We start from the raw sequence: 19,954 nt of genomic DNA, 5'->3' as shown, positions 1-19,954 counted from the left end.
GATAATGTGTGTAAGGACTAAGGACAGAGGTTTCGGGCATTGCTTTATGATAGTGTTGTGTTGACACCTGAGTGGATGTGAGAGGGGAAGACTAGCCGAGTTGAAATGAGCGTGAGTACTACCTGTTAGTAATGTAGGTGTTAAATTTGCTCATGTTTGTAGTATACGTATGTTTTGTTATGACTATCTAATGAGTACGAGTGTTATCAAGCCGGCATCATATCAATTGATAAGTATAATTATTTGACATTGAAAATAATGAAGGACGTAACAACAGACTGAGCTTTCATATTTTTTTCAAGTGGGATGTCGTCAGGGATATAATATAGTCAACTGGATATATCTAAGATTCTCGCTGCTTATGCCGGCCAGGTAGACTAATAATTTATATGTGATAAGGCGACTAATATGTCTTAACAACATATTAATAAATGATAATAAATCAAATCATTTATTCGGAAGGATTCATGATTTGTAAACAGTTGGTAGGAGTTATGTTCTAAGTATCACATGATCCGCTAGATATAAGCATGCGAAAATTTAGGAGGTAAGTAGGTAGGTACTTAATTAACTAATATAAATCTACTTACTAACTTAACTAACCTAATATAAATCTAATAAAAAAAACATTTTTAAAGAAAAACTACAAATACAAAATTAAATAAAATAATTAGGTTTTTTTAAATACGTAGATGTCTAGGAATAAGTAAACAGAAAAGCTGCCTGTTGTCTTCCAACGACTTATGGCTCTACCGATCCCAATAACAATTACAGAGATGGTGTATTCATATTATAAGTAAAATACACTGACTATAAGTAGGAAGTAGGTATGTACAGTCATGAGCAATATCATATACCCACTTTAGAACACTGTCGCACTATCATATTTGACATTTAATGAGACTTACGGTTTAATTTGTCAAAAAAGTTAATGTGACCGTACCTATCTAACACAGAATTATACTACCTGTCTCCTTGGCATAAGAGCTACATTACACCTAAGTCTTACTTACTTTATAGCTTCAAACAAAATAAATATTATGGGCTTTGATTCGCCCTCGTAACTTTTGGCAGGAATCGTTAAAACTTAATAGGCAGTAAATACCAAGAACACTTTACGCACAATTTAGGTAAGCAATAAAGTTTTAAGTGCTATTTATAAATCAAATCAATAGAGGTTAATTTAATACAAAGCTTACCTCTAGATAATCTCTGTCTGTGCAATAATCTTCTTCGACGCATTTTAATTCAAAGAAAAGTATTTATTAATCTTTATTATCTATTTTACACGGAACAAAACGCAAATAGTATGAACACAAAAAGATTTCATTACAAACATAAAAATAAAATAAATCAATGTAGAAAGATCTGGCTAAAATAGCGTAAAAAAACAATCGCCAAATACCTAAAAAGAATAAACAAAAGAGAAACACTGGCTTTAGAATCGTTTTTCCGTGCGTGATGGCCAGAGCTTGAAATAAAATCTATTTCTAAAAGAGTTCTTTATCCAAAGTGAAAAAATATACAATTTTATTTTAACACATTGAGATTTAAAATCCTCGATTAATTTATGCTTTATAGAGTAGGTATGAGGATAATTGAAAACATCGAAAAAGGTATTTACGTATGTATTATTATTCTATTAAATGTAAGAAATTAATATTATTCTATTGAATGTAAGATTATACAGGGTGTTAGTGACATCGTAACGAATACTGAGGGGGAATCATCCCCGTGAGTGTGTTTGAGACATCAAATCGAATTTCAATTGCAATTGCGTATAAGCATGTCTACATTTATATCATAAGAAGACGCTGTAGGATTATTGTCTTATGACGACTAGTAAGTTGATATATCTACCTAATAGGGATTAAATACAAACGTAACTATGTATGCAGATCTAACTACGTTTAAGCTAACTTAGCATCGAACGATTCTTTTTCTAATCTATATTGTCCTACTGTTGGGCAAAGAGAGTTATTTGGTCTTTGTATAGAGGCCCTTCATCTTTCTCCTCCTCCCCGCACCATCTTCGGCGAAATGCCATCAAACTGTACAGTAGGCGTCATAAACGAACGTTTAGTAACAACGAAATCATCAATGTGTTCGGTATATGTTTAAGTACTTATGTTAGTGATATTGGATGAAATTGAACAGAAAATGACGCACGTGGGACACAAATCCGATTCTGCCACAGAGCAGGGAACATGTCTCGCATGGCGGCGATTAGAGGCGTCTTTTTCAGTAAATTTCTAAGATAATATTGTGCACCAGGGGGTGTGACTCAGGATTTCTGGTTTTCTTTTCTAGCGTTATTGTCATAATTTGTATACAAAACAATTTTTTTTTGTTCCAAATCTCTCACGAATGCAGTGGCATATTCCTGCTTAACGTTTATGTGCCAAAATGATATCGGGTTATACGGTAATCAGATATTTCGAATGATTATTCCGTATGTCGTTATTGGGAGCCGTAGTAGCTCAGTTGGTAGGGGACACGTGGTAACCCAGGCTCGTGGCAGTCGCTTCTGTAAAACCGGACCTGTCAAAACTTCAGCCTAGATAAGCGGACCTTGTAAAAAACAGGATAATGCTAGGGAGATGCATGTACTTATGTCGTTACTGTGTTTCATGCTCTATAGATATCTTGCTATTGAGCATCAATTGCCTCGCCACTTGACAATCTATTTATATCTTACTAGCTTTTGCCCGCGACTTTGTCCGCGTGACGTGTATCTTATCACGCGGTTTACATTTTTTCATACAAATGTTTTTCCCGCTAACTCCCGTTCCCGTAGGAATTTTGTAATATCCTTTTGCAACTAAGCTTTAAGTTTACTAAGGTACCTGCATGCCAAATTTCAAGCGTCTAACTTAAGCGGTTTAGATTTTTCACACAAAAGGATTTTCCCGCTAATTCCCGTTCCCGTGGGAATTTCGGGAATTCCTTTCTTAGTGCACCTCTACGGTACCTAAGCTACGTCCCTTCCAAATTTCAAGTGCCTACGTTTAGCCGTTTAGGCTGTGCGTTGATATGTCAGTCAGTCAGTTTCTCCTTTTACATATTTAGATAGATACATTGTAGACATATTTAATATACAGGGTGTTAGTGACATCGTAACGAAAAAAAAAATGGAACGCCTATTTTATTGTACTAAAAACGATGGTGGGTGTTTTTCTTGTCGCAAATGTTTAATTAAGATTTTCAATTTTTACTGTGCCGCAATGTAAGTCGAACAACGCGCCACACAGACGCTAAACTTACGCGCGGCTACGTTACGCGTGTGAGATACGATGTTGATATCTAGGTAGGAGTTTTCATTCTCTTGTATTTAGATGCTTAGTAGTGGTTCAACGTTTAAAAATGTTGTTTGTTGAAGTAGAACACCTACTGCCACGATTTTTCACGCACGGTACCTACCTACCAGTTATTAAAACGTTCCTAACTTATTAACAATAAAAACCCTACTCTTGCCTTACCTTAATTGTTATTCCTTCGGATGAAGTACCTAGGTAGGTACCCTAGAACATGTCACGTCACGTAGGTATGCAACATCGCGTTTCCTCCGCGGTAGGTAGGTATCACACGCACTCACAAACACAACACCTTGCTCTTTAATAAACATCAACAATCTTCCATACTTTTGCGCAGTAAATGGTCTATGATCTATCATCATAGTCGACACTACTCATTTACAGAATGAAACAAACACTCACAAACACGAAAAAAATATCCTCGAAAAACATCACGCGATTCGGGTCAAGCTTAGTATTCGACTGAGCGGAAGCGCGCGGCGGCGTTAGCGCAAAGCATCAAAGGCGCCGACTAAGGGCGCCGACGACGCACCGGCCGCGGCCGCGTCGAGCCGACGACTAGAGAGAGAGAGAGAGAAGTATGTTTATGGTGCAAGTGACAGAGAAAGAAATAGTATCTGTTCGTATGCCTACTTTATTGGCGAGCGTTGCCCTTGACCCGTGCGCCGGCTATTCACCTGCGCATAGCTGAAGTTGTAGATACGTTATTATTATTATTGATGACATTGATAAAATTTAATAATTAGTAATTTTTATTTGTTTATTTTAAATGTGCGTTCTATGCAGCTTAAAACACAATATGGGACTGAAAAATATCTATTATTTTTATGAATTTGGCGACAGGAAACTTCACTTGATACCTATCAACTCAAAGAAATACCTAGTATCTGTTCGTAATGCCTACTTTATTGGCGCGCGTTGCCCTTGATCCGTGAGGCTATTCACGTCCGAGTATCCATCAAGACAGATCAAACAAGCCCTAACTCGGAGGTCTTGCGTCCCAGGATCCTTTAATTATGTCTTAGAACCTTCTTGGCCTATGTGGTCCAGTGGTTGAGCGATGGGATGCGGAGGGTCCGGGTTCGTATTCCGGTGGGGACATATCACAAAAATCTGTTTATAAGGCCTTTGGTTGGGACGTTACAGGCTGATCACCTGATTGTCCGAAAGTAAAATGATCCGTGCTTCGGAAGGTACGTTAAGTCGTTGCTCCCGTCTACTAGGTACTTATGTAAGCACGTAGCCGTTACATGAATATTGTACACAGAACAGGATAGGTTTAATTAGTTCTTTACTGATGATTTAACAATGAGATTTAAAACTACGAATAACTTAGTACTTAGTACCTCGGTACGGTACCAACATGTAACAAGAAAAATAAGATCACTCCACTCGGACAATTTTTTTCTTTGAACATGCCGACATTGCCTACGCGGCGGAGTTGCCGAACTATCGATAGGTAGATTATCAATTGTTGAACTTGAAAATTGTCTAAACTATCGAAAGTAGTGATAGTACATTTAGATCGATACTAGCGATAGTACCGATAGGTCTTGCTTTGTAACAATAATGGGTATTGATCTAAAAGATTTATTTATTTTCGATTTTTGTGTAGCGAGGTTTTGCGTAGGTACTTACATACTAAGTTGGTGGATGGTTGACATAGTAGGTAACTAATTACCTAATCTGTGGTGGTTGTGTTAGTTGGTTGTTAGTTATTCTAATGACAACAAAGAATACAATTATTTACTGTTTCAACTGTTTTAGGTAGATAATGGCCCTGATTCCTATGAGTAAATGAATGAATAACCCGGTCGAATCAAAAAGGTATCTCGCTGGTAACTTAATTCTGTCGGTTGTTTTAGATTTCTGCTTAAAATTGACGTGTATTCCATAAATTTTATGCCTGTTGATTATCCGTCCATTTAAGAATAAGAATAAAATAAATTTATAATTTACGATAGACAGAGAAAGAAATAGGATCGGTTCGTAGTGCCTACTTTGTAGGCCGCGCAGCCGCCGCGCCGCCGGCGTGCGGCGCGGGGCGCGCGGAGCGGGGCGTGCGGAGCGGGGCGCGCGGCGCGGTGCGTGTGGCCGTTGACCCGTTCGAGCAGCTGTTGTCTCCATTACATCGAAAATTTTCGATAATTTGTCATTATTGTTTTTTTTATTGAAATTTGGGTTCTATGCAGCTAAAAGCACAATATGGAATTGAAAATAATTAAAAACAAAACTCAAAATTTCATGAATTTTGCGACGGAAAATTCCACTAGATATTAACTCAGAATCATGGTCTGAATCATCCCTTTCAGTATTCGTTACGATGTCACTAACACCCGGTATACAAGGACGAATACTAAGAATATTTTAGGAATATTATTGATCGTTTTAGGCTCCTAATGAATATTTAAGTTAGAGCTTGTTTTAACCGAATTTGTTAGCACTTGATGCCAAGTCGAAGGTTCAGGCGGCTTGAAACCTCCTTCAGCTGAGTTGACTGATCTTACTTATAATCTGTACGAAGTAACTAGTCACCTCGGGTGAAGGGTTGCAAAATGGCCAGGTGTCTCAACTTCATTTGCACGGGTAATACGGGTAATAGTAATGTCATTCTCTACTTGTTTGGCCGGACAAATTGGAAGCGAGTGAGTGAGGCGCGCTGAATGGGGCACGAATTCTAACCTGTAACTTTACTACCAAAACTGGCTGCAACTTATTTGAGGGGTTAAAAAGGCCGCATTGGAGCAATTTGCCTAAAAAAAGCAATGTAGCTATTTGGCAAATTGTTGACATTGCGCATTTACTTTTATTTGCGAAAATATCCAATTGCAATTGCTTTTTATATGAATTGCTTTGATGTAGTCTTTTTAGATTCCCTGCAGGGACATGCACTTAACATGCGTGACACGTGATTCTATTCGTATTTTGAAAGAAGGACATGACTTATTTGGGTTCACATATTAGCACCAATCAATAAAACAACATAATTATATCGTCAGAATTTTCAAGAAAACACTGTAATTGGGTGACTTTATCGACTATTTATTAATTTCCATCGTAATTCTTTCCACAACCAACGTCTCCTAGAAAAGTCGGGGAACCAATCCAATCCCGTTCTTCATTTGTTTTTCTCGCCGCGTAATTCTCACTTCCGTTCCCGCCTTTTCTGTTACTAGCCCAGTCATTTTAGGGGTTTCACCTCGGAATGAGAGATAATAAGCTATAAATTGGTATGGACCTTTGTTTTGTCGTTTTAAATGTTATCTCAAAAGTCACAAATGATACCGTGTCCGCGTCTTAACATATTGAAGGTCAAAGGTCATAAAAATTGGTTTTTTGTGAATATCTCGCTTCCTATTGCTTAAATGATATTTTTACCTATAATAAAAGTTGTAGAGTATAAAATTCTCTAAAATTTTTGTTTCATGTTTTTTTTGATACGATCAACCGTTTTTGAGGTAGAGCGCGAAGAGTGCGCAGCGCACAGTTATAAATGGTCCAATGCAAGGTCAAGCGTAAGTTACGCTTATCAGTACGTGATATAAAGTCTATTATTTATTTAATTATTATAATTATTAAACAATGGCCATTATTTATATATTTGTTGATATTTTATTAAAATCAGTAACTTAATTATTTATATTTAACTATTCAACTATAATATATTATTAATTCTGGAATATATATTTTCAGTTAAAACGTCATTACATACGTTTTCTTCAAAACGTGTAAATTTTTCAAAGCTTATATACCTGGATATACTTGTACCTACCCTATGACCTTCTCTATTGACCTTCTCATCGTCGAGACAGCTATTGCATTATCAGAACATCAAAAGACTGCCGTCATCATAGGAGAAGATATTGATTTGCTCGTAATTTTAATTGGGCGTACTCAATCACATCAACAGGAAATTTTCTTTAATATGACCGATAATGAGGATGATGACAATGAATTGAACGTTTTCGAGCGACAACAAGAAGAAGACGACGAAGAAGATGAAGATAACTAGCTTCTATTCACAATTTTATTATAATTAAAACCAATAAAAAATCTTATGATATTTAAACTGACATTTCAACAAATGTATAGTATGGCATATTTAATGATAAATAAAGATATACATAAAATATATCCCCTTATTGCCTTTTTAACTGAAAATATATATTCCAGAATTAATAATACATTATAGTTGAATAGTTAAATATAAATAATTAAGTTACTGATTTTAATAAAATATAAAAAAAAATATAAATAATGGCCATTGTTTAATAATTATATTAATTTAATAAATAATAGACTTTATATCACGTTCTGATAAGCGTAACTCACGCTTGACCTTGCATTGGACCATATAACTGTGCGCTGCGCACTCTTCGCGCTCTACCTCAAAAACGGTTGATCGTATCAAAAAAAACATGAAACGAAAATTGTAGAGAATTTTATACTCTACAACTTTTATTATAGGTAAAAATATCATTTAAGCAATAGGAAGCGAGATATTCACAAAAAACCAATTTTTATGACCTTTGACCTTCAATATCTTAAGACGCGGACACGGTATCATTTGTGACTTTTGAGACAACATTTAAAACGACAAAACAAAGGTCCATACCAATTTATAGCTTATTATCTCTCATTCCGAGGTTGACCCCTTTTTTTACCTAATATGACTGGGCTATACTTACTTTTTAAATTAATTAATTAGTCGTTTAACATTTACAATTATAAATAATTTATATTAATTCTATTTAATAATATTTTAAATCATTAAAATACTTTTAAATTATATGCCCATTTGCTTGAACGATAAAAGTGCAGGTAAATTAATAGTCCATATAAATTCCATCGTTTCGCAACTTTTAACTTTAATCTAGTTAATATTAATGTTATATATTGAGATATCTACTTGCAGATAATTCAACTTCTTTTAAAATATGAGTTATCATGACAGAATCGATAAAATGACCGTGCCAAAATGACAAAATGTTATCACGTGGTGTATGTTAGCCCTAATGAAGTCTTGATGCCCTATCCATCATCAGATTACAAACGTGAATACCTGTTACTTACATACTATTTAATATTAAAGGAAGAATTGTAGCTATTTAAGTTAATAACCTGTCACAGTCCCCCGGTTTCGAACCTTTATTCCCAGGGGTTTGTAAGCGTCGCTTGTTTCATGGTTGTCAACCGGTGAAAAGTTATTTAATGACATGAACAGCCCAGAATTTCTATTGTTTTGTTATTTCACTTATCTACTTAGTTTCAAAGACTTACTTAACAGTAAGTAATTGAGTTTTCTTAATTCAGTTATTAAGTATAATTCAATTTAATTATATATCTTGTCCCAAGTTACCACAAGCTATATAAAAAGTTTAGTAAAAATGTTCCTAAGAAAATATGCTACAGATCTAAAAACAGATTTTCTTTGTCTATTAATTTCTTTCTACTAAGTGGCCAGAGAAAATGCTTCAACAAGGAAAAATCGGTCCCAATTCAATCAGAAATTGACTTAACGACTGCAATTGAAAGTACAATAGGCAGACAGTCAAAATCGATACCTACGGACTGAATAAGCTCAATTAGAGGGGAGAGCGAAATAGGGTGGACTTTGAAAGAAAAAACAACGTCTAATTAGTATGGTGTTTGCTTTCAATACACATTAACGAATAGGTCTTTTTCACATAGAAAAGCGGTTGGTTGAGAGAGTTACGGCTGTTTGTGAACAAAATATTATGTTAAAAGATGATGTAGGAATACGAATGTCTATCAATTACGAGGTCTATGTTTTAAAACATTTGACAACGTAAAACTAATGGGAAGAGCGAAGTCTTCTCTTACTTCGCGAACTATTCAGTAAGTCTATTGGTAAGGAAATTCCCAGTAGTTCAACTGGTAAGACTACTTAGAATAGGGGGAAAATACGATAAAATAAATAAATAATCGACATACGTTCCACTGCTGGGCACAGGCCGCCCCTCAATCAACCGGTGGAGTATGCCAACCGGCTTGTGGGGCATACTCCACCACGCTGCTCCACTGCGGATGCGGGTGTGGGGCCTTACAATACACATAAAAAATCTTTATTCCACTCCCTACGTAATATAGAAAAAGTAAAAACACATAATAGGCGACTTTATTGCTAAAGTAGCAATCTTTTCCAGTTACGTAACTGCATAAGTTAGTTCTTTGAATTTTTTCCATATTTCCTCGCCTTATGGTTGTCTGGAAGAAATGGCTTTAAACGATAAGCCCGCCATTTGCTACGCCTAGTTTAATCTTCTTTGTAACTATTTTCTTATATTTTGGTGCAATAAAGTATATTTGTATTTAGTCCGCAATCAGTGAATCTAATCCCAGAATTTCGTAACCATTTACTCGTATACCTAAGCAATCCAATGCCGAGCCAGAAATTTAAAACGTAACGTTATTGAAGCGACTTTATCGTAGACTTTTTTCGTTCATCCAATGAACCCTTATCACACCCACCATCACATTCAATGTTTTTTTATTGCGAATAAGTAGACAAATCACATTTGGTTTCACCCATATCTCACTTGATTGAAAGGAAAAGTCCAAAATTTTATTATATATTAAATTAATCTATTATAATAATATAATAGATTAATTTGGTGCTTTGAGGAGGTGTGAAGGTTTAATTTTCTGGTGAGAGCCCTCAGCGTGATCACCATTTAGTTTTTCCGGCCAAGTAGTTAATGCCATAATATGCGGCGAAGCTACAACAAGCCACGTCAAAAACAAAGATGTCTTCCACCTCAACAATGGATATGTCACTTTGTCCATCGTTGTACAAAACACTCAGATACTTTAAGGGTCCTATCTTACTAGGGCACCATGGAGACGGCGCAGCATATATAAAAGGTACCTCACTTGGTTGCCTTATCATCCCCCTAGCATTGTCCCGTTTTCCACAAGGTCCGCTTACCCAACCGGAAGATTTGACAAGTCCAGTTTTTTACAGAAGTGACTGCCTGTCTGACATCCCAACCCGCGAAGGAAAAACCAGCCCAATACAGGCTAGGTCATATACCTTCGAAAATGCATTTCTCGGGATTGTGGGTTTCCTCATGATGTTTTCCTTCACCGCTAAGCACGTGATAATCATTTATGATCCAAAAATGAATTCGAAAACAAATTCGACAAACATTGGTTTAGGCTGGATTCGAACCTGTGACCTCAAAGTGAGAGGCAAGCGTTCTACCAACTGCCCAGCTCTTCACCTCACTTCATCTAACTTGGTTGTGTAATCTATTTATTTGTTGCCGGCAACTGAATCCCGAATAATTTCCCACTGGTGATGCAACCATGGCGTCCAAGTGAGACAGGGCTGTTAAGAGTTCCGGATTACAATCGACAAGGAAAACCGGCAGAGATAGTATGCATTACTTCCCATCTGCATAACGCTTCATGCATTATGAAGATAATTGGCTCGTGTAGACTGAGAGCAGATCGAAACTTGGATTTTAACTTGCAAATGGTAATAATGCAGTCCCTCAAGGGTGAGGAGAGACCAAATTAATCAAGAGACAACGAACAGCCACTATTTCTGGTGACATGTAGTACTAACGTAGTTGTTTAAGCAATTGGTTATGGATTTCAAAAATTATGAAAATAAATATCAATATTTTGTTATGGCTTTATATCTTTTACCAACTCTTTTCTTAAAGTTAACTGCTTAAAATAAAATTTCACTCGAATAAAAGATAAAACGTAAGTAAATACTGTTCAAATATAAAAAAGTAAATTATTCTTTTAAGAAAAGAAAGAAATAAAACATGTTTCTTTGTAAATAAATTACTAAAAAAAAAAAATCAAATGGCCAAAGGAATCGGAGACTTGGCTAATTTCGGAATATTTGTCGATACTACAGAAGAACCGCCTAAATATACCAGTTGAATGCCGACATTGACCTATATTCCCCCTTAGGGGTCTTCCCCCTGAGGGGCAAAGAGGCGAAGTAGAATTTAAGCTTCGTCTAAAAATAAATCGTATGGTAATGCCGTTAGGCCTTACTTTGCATGCATATTGAAAGAGTAATAGATTGTTGACGGAGTAATTTCGTAGCCGCGTCGTAAGTTACCGGTGCGTGAAGGGTAAAAGAAAAATGGAGCGGTTTCTATGCCTACACAGTATTCAATTTTGTGTGTCATCGGTTTATTTTACCATTACTTAGCCATTTCATCAGAAAATGTGCACATTTATTTTAGAAAAAGATTTTTTCCTATCTTAAAAGCAAAAATATTGCCTTCTGAGCTCGTGCCCAACTCATACTAGAATTATGACTAAGTATACTAATGTGTATTAATTTAAATGGCTATAAATTTTAATATAATATATAGTTATAAGGCATTATTTACTTTATATCTGTATTGCACCGTCCCCGACTCCAATAGCAAGTTCATTTACCTAAGGTTGCCTGGAAGAAATTGCTATTTCGCAATAAGGCCGCCCGATTCGAAATACCAATTACGTCATCAAAGAGCTAGCAATGGCGGCTTGTCACAAGATTGAGCTTACCTGGTTTTCTTATACCATGGCGAGTAGAAATCTATTGTTAGAGCCCTACATCTCAACAGGGGATAAAAGTATTAGAAGAGGAAAAGATACACTGGTGCTAATTCCTGTAAATACCATCTAATTTTATTTTAAGTTATATCTGTCATTTTCTTATCCGCCGAAAAGGAAAGGGACGGGTAATCGACAAGCATAAAATTTATGGAACACACGTCAATTTTAAGCACAAATCTAAACCAACCGTCTAAAAATTTTACATCAGTCAATAGCCCGACACAGTTAAGTAGACAGCACGTCAAACGGATTGCATACCAGGGACGTACCTTTTTGATTCGCTCGGGTTATTCATTCATTTACTCATTCTTCCTAAAATTAAGAGCTGTGAATCATCCGTCCCTTTCCTTTTCGACGGATATGAAAATGACGGATATAACTTAAAATAAAATTAGGCGGTGTCTGCAGGAATCGGGGCCACTGCCTACACCTTTTCGGTGAGATAGGCGTGATGTTATATTATGTTAAAAAATCTTATTAGATACCTTATAAGATTGTATATACCTCTATATACAGTATCTATTGTTAACTTTTAGAATTTTGCTGACATCTGGAACAAGTTGTTGGAACTATTACCAAACGGCATTCGTAACTTCGAACTGAAATTCAGAACAGAGCCACGTGGCTGGCGCTTCAGTTTGTTCTGAAGAAACACGTCCGCTTTCCCGAGCCTGACGATAGATGGCGTTACCTGTAGTTAAGAATAATTTATTTATTTTATTTTAACTTCTAGAAAAATATCATTAACTTTTTACTTCTGAAAGGAAATTTTTACCTATCTAATCTAATCTTTCCTACAAGATCCCACTGCTGAGCAAAGGCCTCTTCGTACTCAGGTGAGTCCCTCCGCAAAGGGTCTTAGTCGTCACGTCATCCTATAGTTTATTTATTTATTATTTTAAATTCTAGTTAGGAACACAATCACGTACGTAGGTAATCATAAGGTATACCTATCATCAGTTTTGGACTCCAAATTTATACTGTGTTTATACAGACATGCGGTTTGATAATTCAACTCATAAGAGCGTGACTACTGAGATATTAGTGCACAAAGTTAAAAGAAGAGTAATATTCGACACCTGTAGCTGTAGCATCATATACGAAATGGAATAACTTTGGGGGTTCTTTACCGAACCTGTTGCTTATATTTGTAAGAATATTGACATGTCGAGGGTCTTAAGCACAGGCCTAAACCAATGATTGGCGAAGTTGTTTTCGAATTCATGATTAGATCATAAATTATTATCACATGCTCAGCGGTGAAGGAAAACATCGTGAGGAAATCCACATCCCCGGGAAATGCTATTTGAGAGGTATGTGACCTAACCTGTATTGGCTGGTTTTCCCTTCGCGGGTTGGAAGGCCAGACAGGCAGTCGCTTCTGTGAAAAACCCGACATGTCAAATCTTCAGGTTAGGTAATCCGACCCTGTGAAAAACCCGACATGTCAAAACTTCAGGTTAGGTAATCCGACCCTGTGAAAAACGGGACAATGCTAGGGAGATGATGATGATGGTCTTAAGCAACTCAATTTTCATACCTTACAAAAAGTCTCTAAAACACATAATTCCTAAGATGAATTTGCATTTATGTGTAATATTATAAGCGACCTTCATTATTATTTTGATTTAAAATATTTTACTTTGAATATAAATAAATATAATTTAAAATTACTTAAATGAATATATATTATAATAGGAATGTGTATATTGTAATTTAAATAATGTTATAAATATAGTCATTAAAAAGGGATGCAATATATGAAATAAAAGAAATCTATCTCACTTTATAATTATATAAAATGCAGCTTAGTAAAATTTTAAAACTATGGAATGGCATTGTGAAAGACTGAAATAAACAATTATTTTTTATTTTATTTATTTAAGGAACAAACATAAATCCACGCTAAGGGATGGTCTAAGCTTCAAGTAATCAGAAGTAATTTTTGATACGAAGTTCTAAGATAGAAATGGCATGTAAACTTTTAAAACAAATTCGAATGTCTCTCTTTGATGTCTTTTATAAGTAGTCTACTTCGTTTTACGGAGTAAAATCGCTAAAAAGTAAATTAAACTTGCCGGAATAAAATGATGCACTTGAAAGCATTTTCTCAGAAAGAGATTACTTAGAAACGTTCTGTAGACTCAGTAAGTATAAATACAGGGGTTTAGTGACGTCGTAACGAAAATCCATCGCAAAAACACTGTCATTTTCATAAATTTTCGACAAGAAATTGCACTTGATATTAACTCAGAATCATAGTCTGAATCATCGCTCAAAGTTTTCGTTACGATGTCACTAACAGCGTATTCGATCCCACTGCAGGGCAAAGGCATCTCCTTGATTTTTCTAAAGTAGGTACCTATGCATTATAGGATAAGTAACGCTAAACATAATTATATAATTTTGCTACATACAATACCCAAACTAAGTAATCTCTTTATGAATGTCACGCTGCGATATTTATCGCTACGTTTTACATTTAAATGTCACCAACAAATAGAAACAGGTAATTGGAAGTTTAAAAATAAGTATCAATGTTATGGATCTTAGTATTCGGTTCACGTTTCATGTAGGCCGAGTGTTCAACAACAGGTACGGTCACGAGCATTAATATGTATACACTTTGGAACCATATCACATTAACTTTTTTGACAAATTGAACTGTAAGTCTCACTAAATGTCAAATATGTTAGTGCGACAGAATCCTAAAGTACTAACTATGTAATCTATGTGGCGGCGGAAAATGAATGGCAAATTGGCGAAGTGGAGCAAACGTTTTTTTGTTTGTAAGAGCACGTATTAAAATCAAACATAGCATAGCATCACTCCTGTATTCCTGAAGGGGTGCAATATATGAAACCTTCAATAAATAAATACAGTAGGCAGTGGTGTCATAGTATACACAACACACTCCTCGGCAGCTATCTTTAAGTCCCATTTAGGGTGGTATTAATAAACGAATCTCAGCTGAGACTGCCCTCAAGGATAACCTTGAAGTTCTCATAATATAAAAACAGAGACTTGAGCTTATGCTTAAGTCTCTGAGTTGAGCAGTGAGTTGTGTATGAGAACTGTCACATTGACATGATCTTGAGGGCAGTCTCGAAGCTGAGATTAGTTTATTAATACCACCTTTAGTCTCAACTAAGACAGGTAACAGCTGTTATTACTGGTCACGGTGCCTTTAACAAACAACTGTTCACACTTGGTGTCATAGACAGCCCATGTGGAGGCGGAGGAGACAGCGGCTCATGTTCTACTGGAGTGTGGAGGAGTCGCCAACTACCGCCAGGCATCTTGACCTGACGGGGTGCCTCCCTGAATTAGGCTCGCTGGAATGATCCAACCATTTCAGGTATCACGCAAAATAGGCGCTCACACGTCGAGTTGCGGAAAATGGTCCGCGTATACCAAGTCCCATGTAATGGAAATCGATTCAATGTTTATTTGAATTTACCAAAACTTATGCCTTGATAGTCCATCATGTTGAAGAGAACATAAAGCTTAATCGGCTAATTCCTAGGTGAAGGAGAATCCTACATACATACATACATAAACAGCCTATATACGTCCCACTGCTGGGCACAGGCCTCGCCTCAATCAACCGGAGGGGGTATGAAGCATACTCCTCCACGCTGCTCCAATACGGGTTGGTGGAGGTGTTTTTACCGCCAATAGCCGCGACCAACGGCTTAACGTGACTTCGAAGCACGGAATCATCTTACTTTTTTGGACAATCAGGTGATTCAAGCCTGAAAAGTCCTTACCAAACAAAGGACAGTCTCACAAAGTGATTTTTTTCTGGAGGTCCGGGTTCGATTCCCGATGGAGACATTGTCGAAGGAGAATCCTAATATTATAATTATTTTATACCTCTTCAACTTTGCCTACCGGATCCCTGAAACATTATTACGGAAGTGCTATTACCTACAAAATTAACATCACAAAAAGCCTTTGCAGGTATTTATGGCGAGAGTGAACTTAAATTTTATTAACAGGAAAGGTAAAAGCATTGACGTAACAAAGGTAGAAAATTGTTCAACTTTCCGTCTGTTGAGTTCTAGAATTAAATTACCAGATATTTTATGTATCTACTGGGGCAGACACTCTCCATATATCTACATAAACTCACTCAAACACAGTGACTTAACGCGGTAATAACCCGGTTTTATCTATTTTAGTGATAAATTGATAATTATGATACTATTGATGTTCAGTGAATTGCAATGTAATTTAGATTTCTTTTCTACCAGTATTATAATTGTCAACGAACGCTTGCCAAACCTTTTTTTTATTTATTTTTTTCTTAATTAATATCAGATTAATGTGCCATGTAGGTACCTGCCTCTTTATCAACGCGTAACTCTTTATCTATTTGTGGAGATGTCTCATTAGCATTGTTTACATCTATTGTCTAGATCTGTAGTTATTATTTGATTGGTAATCGTCCTAAGAAAATAAAATAAAATTATAACCGCGTAATTCTCATGCAGGTATACGAATACCTAAATGATGTCGTTTGATTGATAAACCAGAGAATGGTACCAATTCCTGTAAACACCATCTAATTTTATTTTAAGTATATCTGTTATTTTCTTATCCGAAGAAAATGAAAGGGACGGGTGATCGATAAGCATAAAATTTATGGAACACACGTCAATTTTAAGCACAAATCTAAAACAACCGTCTAAAAATTTTACGTTGGCCAATAACCCGACAGACTTATGTTGAGAGCACACGTCAAACGGTTTGCATACTAGCGAGATACCTTTTGATTCGCCCGGGTTATTCATTCATTTACTCATTCTTCCTAAAATTAAGAGCTGTCAATCATCCGTCTCCTTCCTTTTCTGCGGATAAGAAAATGACAGGTATAACTTAAAGTAAAATTAGGAGGTGTCTGCAGGAATCGGGGCCAATAGGGCTGTTATTCCATAGGTACTTACCCAATTTGTTTCTTTTTATGCACAGTCACAGACTTATGTCAGTGATTTTCCTTGTGGAAATAAATTAAATCCTCGACATCCTCGAGCATATTAACGAGAATCATGTTCAGATGACATGTCTTTGTTAGAAGGTCAATGAACTCATCCCGTATCGTTTGTTGAAGAAAATTGCGTACTGAATTTATTTTCCTTATATTAGGTGTGTTATTATAGTCACTGTGGCCCTGAATCGCGGAGTTCCGGAGTTCCGGTTCGAACCTCTGATGAGTTATTAGTTTAAGTGCAATTTTCACAGTTGGCTCGACCATTATAGACAGCGATACGGCTCACCACCTATCACGTTGGTCGATGTGTTGTGGGTACTTAGTTCACACTGCGATGGATTTACCTCTGCCTATTCCTAATGGGATATAGTCGTGAAATTATGTTATTTTATGTCATTATTATTGGCTTCAGTCGGCATTCACTATTTGAATGGACTTTGCGTAGGACGATAATTTTAAGGTTTCTCAGTGTAAGCAGAATTAGTAGGTTTGTGGAAAAAAAATAATTTTAATTTACACTTAGGTATGTCACATAAATTAGTATAACTTGCAAAATTATACTATATATAGCTTTATTATATATAGCTAAATAATTCTTATATTTACTATTCTAATTTTCTTTTCTCCCAATAGGTATTTGCTGCGAATACTTGAACTGACCTTGACTAAATTGGACTTGACACGTCCACTTGGCTGGCAACTTTAAGATGATATACCACTGAAACAATTTCTCCTCAACATTCCACACATTCCCTTCATCATTCACTATCAATTCTCAACTAATCTATCACCTACAAACAACAAATTCCGTACAAATTGAATCTGGAATTCGTCGACCACTTCACTTACTGCTTGATAAACAGCCGAAAGGGACGAAGTATACACATGTCAGATGACGTCACGATACGTCCCGTCCCGTCCTATCCCGTCCCTACCCGTCCCTACCCGTCCCGTTTAGTTCCCTATTCTAATAAACCCGGCACGTTTACAATACCAGCGGGACATCAGATATCGAGAGACGAATGTAGAGAAACATAGCTAAACGTGTAGGTTCCCTCCCTTTTAATACAAATCTTGTCTTGAAACGTTTCAATTCTGAAGTAATTTGTATTATATCTATTCAAATTAAATCTTCTATCGTGTGGGTTGTGAGGTGTATTACCAAACCTCATCAATCCTGGTGTCAGGGTTCTTATTGAGCCGCCAAAGGCTCCTGACATGGCTCATGTAACGACTACTTACTTACATCAGTAATTAGTAACCCAATTCTCAAACCATTAGACCACGGAGGTCGCTTTCAAATTAAATAAACACAGTCGAGTATTGAAAACCGAGAATTTAATAACAAAACCAAATTTGGCCGTAAATATTAATAAATACTTGAAGAGAAAACAAACTGGAATAATCGATCAATGTTTATTTCTTTGTAACTTGTACCTAAGAGTATTTTGCAAAATATAGGACCGTGAACTCATAAAAATAATTCAAAACACACAAAAAGTTTCATAAAAATCAGCCGTTTAAGCGGACGTTCAGTGACATAGATACTTATACTTATGGTTTTAAATACATACAGGAGAATTCTCTGTCTTTCTTTAAGAACTGCGCTCTTGTCGGTGGAGTAATCACCTTCATTACTCCATAGATAGGGCGTGTAGAACGGTGGTTGCCCCAATCGCCTTCCGTTCCGCAGTACACCGACCAATTTCTCAATCGGTGATGTTCTAGCTAGAGCCCTACCAGAATCCATTTCCTCGGCCTCCAACCAGTACTGATACCGCTGCTGCCCGACATCAGGAGTACGCTTTTGAAGTAGCGGCGCCTACTCGCTACTTCACAAGATCGTCATAGAACCTAAGTAGCATTTTATAGGTTAGCCCGTCCCAGTGAGATACCCACTACGTTCTGCTAATCCTGTCGCTGTTTGGTCGGGGAATGTTTATTTTTATATTCGCAGCTAACCATCATATCTGATGGCCGTCATATCTGCCACCTGCGGACCCCGTAGATGGCCTACAGCTCAGCCTACTACAGGAGAATTATACAAATATTTTTTATGTTACCTACTCTATCTACTCTTCCTTGTCATATTGCAGACGATTAATATTATTACCTTGGAGACAATAGAAGGCAGTTTTATGGCTTTCACAAGCTTATTGGCTTAATATCTCCCACATACTTGCTAGGAACTTTGTGGGGAGGAAGTTAATACCGTCAGTTGAAGACTGACTGAGTCTTTGAACGACCCAAATGTTCATATTTTGGTTCTTGTGGTTATGTAAGATAAAAATAATAAAAATAGACATGACTTTATTTATTTTATATTATGTGATAAAATAAGAAAAATGCTTGTTTCAGGCGTGACCTCGCTACTTCCCCATTTACAACTTAGCTTATATACAATAAGATTATTCCGAGCATCGAATATCAATGTTGTATTGTTTATCAAGTTTACAGATTCTAGGTAAATAAACTACACTCGCACACACAAAGAGCTCATTGGCTTCAATCTCAGATCTCGACATATTTCTCTTATTCCTAAACATACATTCATATTCATTGATTGCTTGTCACAAACATAATTAACGTGGATCATAGTTAGAAGGTACATGTCACATGTGACTGCAAGCGAGGTGCCTTATAAAAATAATGTTATCTAAGTAATATAAAATTAAGTAATTAGGTAACAAAATTATTATAAAGTTAGAAAATTACTTACTACTTACATGCCGTTTTAATGGTCGCACTTACTTGAATTTATTAAAAAAATCGTATAAAAACAAGAGAAAAATTATTAATATACGTAAACTGTGAAAACTCAAAACGTGACTAATCGTAGGGGCCATTCTGAGGGGCCATTGAAAACGCGCCGATATGAGGAAAACTCACTACTTTAATAAAAAAAATATTTACAACATCATAAAGTACATGTACCTAAGTTTCGTACACACGCCCGCCATTCACTGCTAAGATCGGTTACGTCAGCCATATGAGAGCGCATCTTAGGCTTTCCTAGATTGGAGACTTGTCGACATGGCCGAATACGGCTGGAAGG

The 19,954-nt window shown here is 36.3% G+C and overlaps 1 protein-coding gene across 1 annotated transcript in view; it reads left to right on the top strand.

Annotated features, from left to right (window-relative positions):
• The window catches only part of LOC126367492 (ras-related protein Rab-37-like), a 138,156-nt gene continuing 118,202 nt past the window's right edge, over nt 1-19,954 (top strand). The window contains exon 1 of the mRNA XM_050011028.1: nt 1-111. Within this exon, the coding sequence (XP_049866985.1) occupies nt 106-111 (6 nt within the window). The 5' untranslated portion in view covers nt 1-105. The remainder of the gene's footprint in view (nt 112-19,954) is intronic.

The sequence above is a fragment of the Pectinophora gossypiella genome, chromosome 6 (genome assembly GCF_024362695.1).
Source record: "Pectinophora gossypiella chromosome 6, ilPecGoss1.1, whole genome shotgun sequence".
Classification (NCBI taxonomy): Eukaryota; Metazoa; Arthropoda; class Insecta; order Lepidoptera; family Gelechiidae; genus Pectinophora; species Pectinophora gossypiella.
The sequence above is the reverse complement of the archived record's forward strand: the minus strand, read 5'-3'. Positions and strand labels throughout refer to the sequence as shown.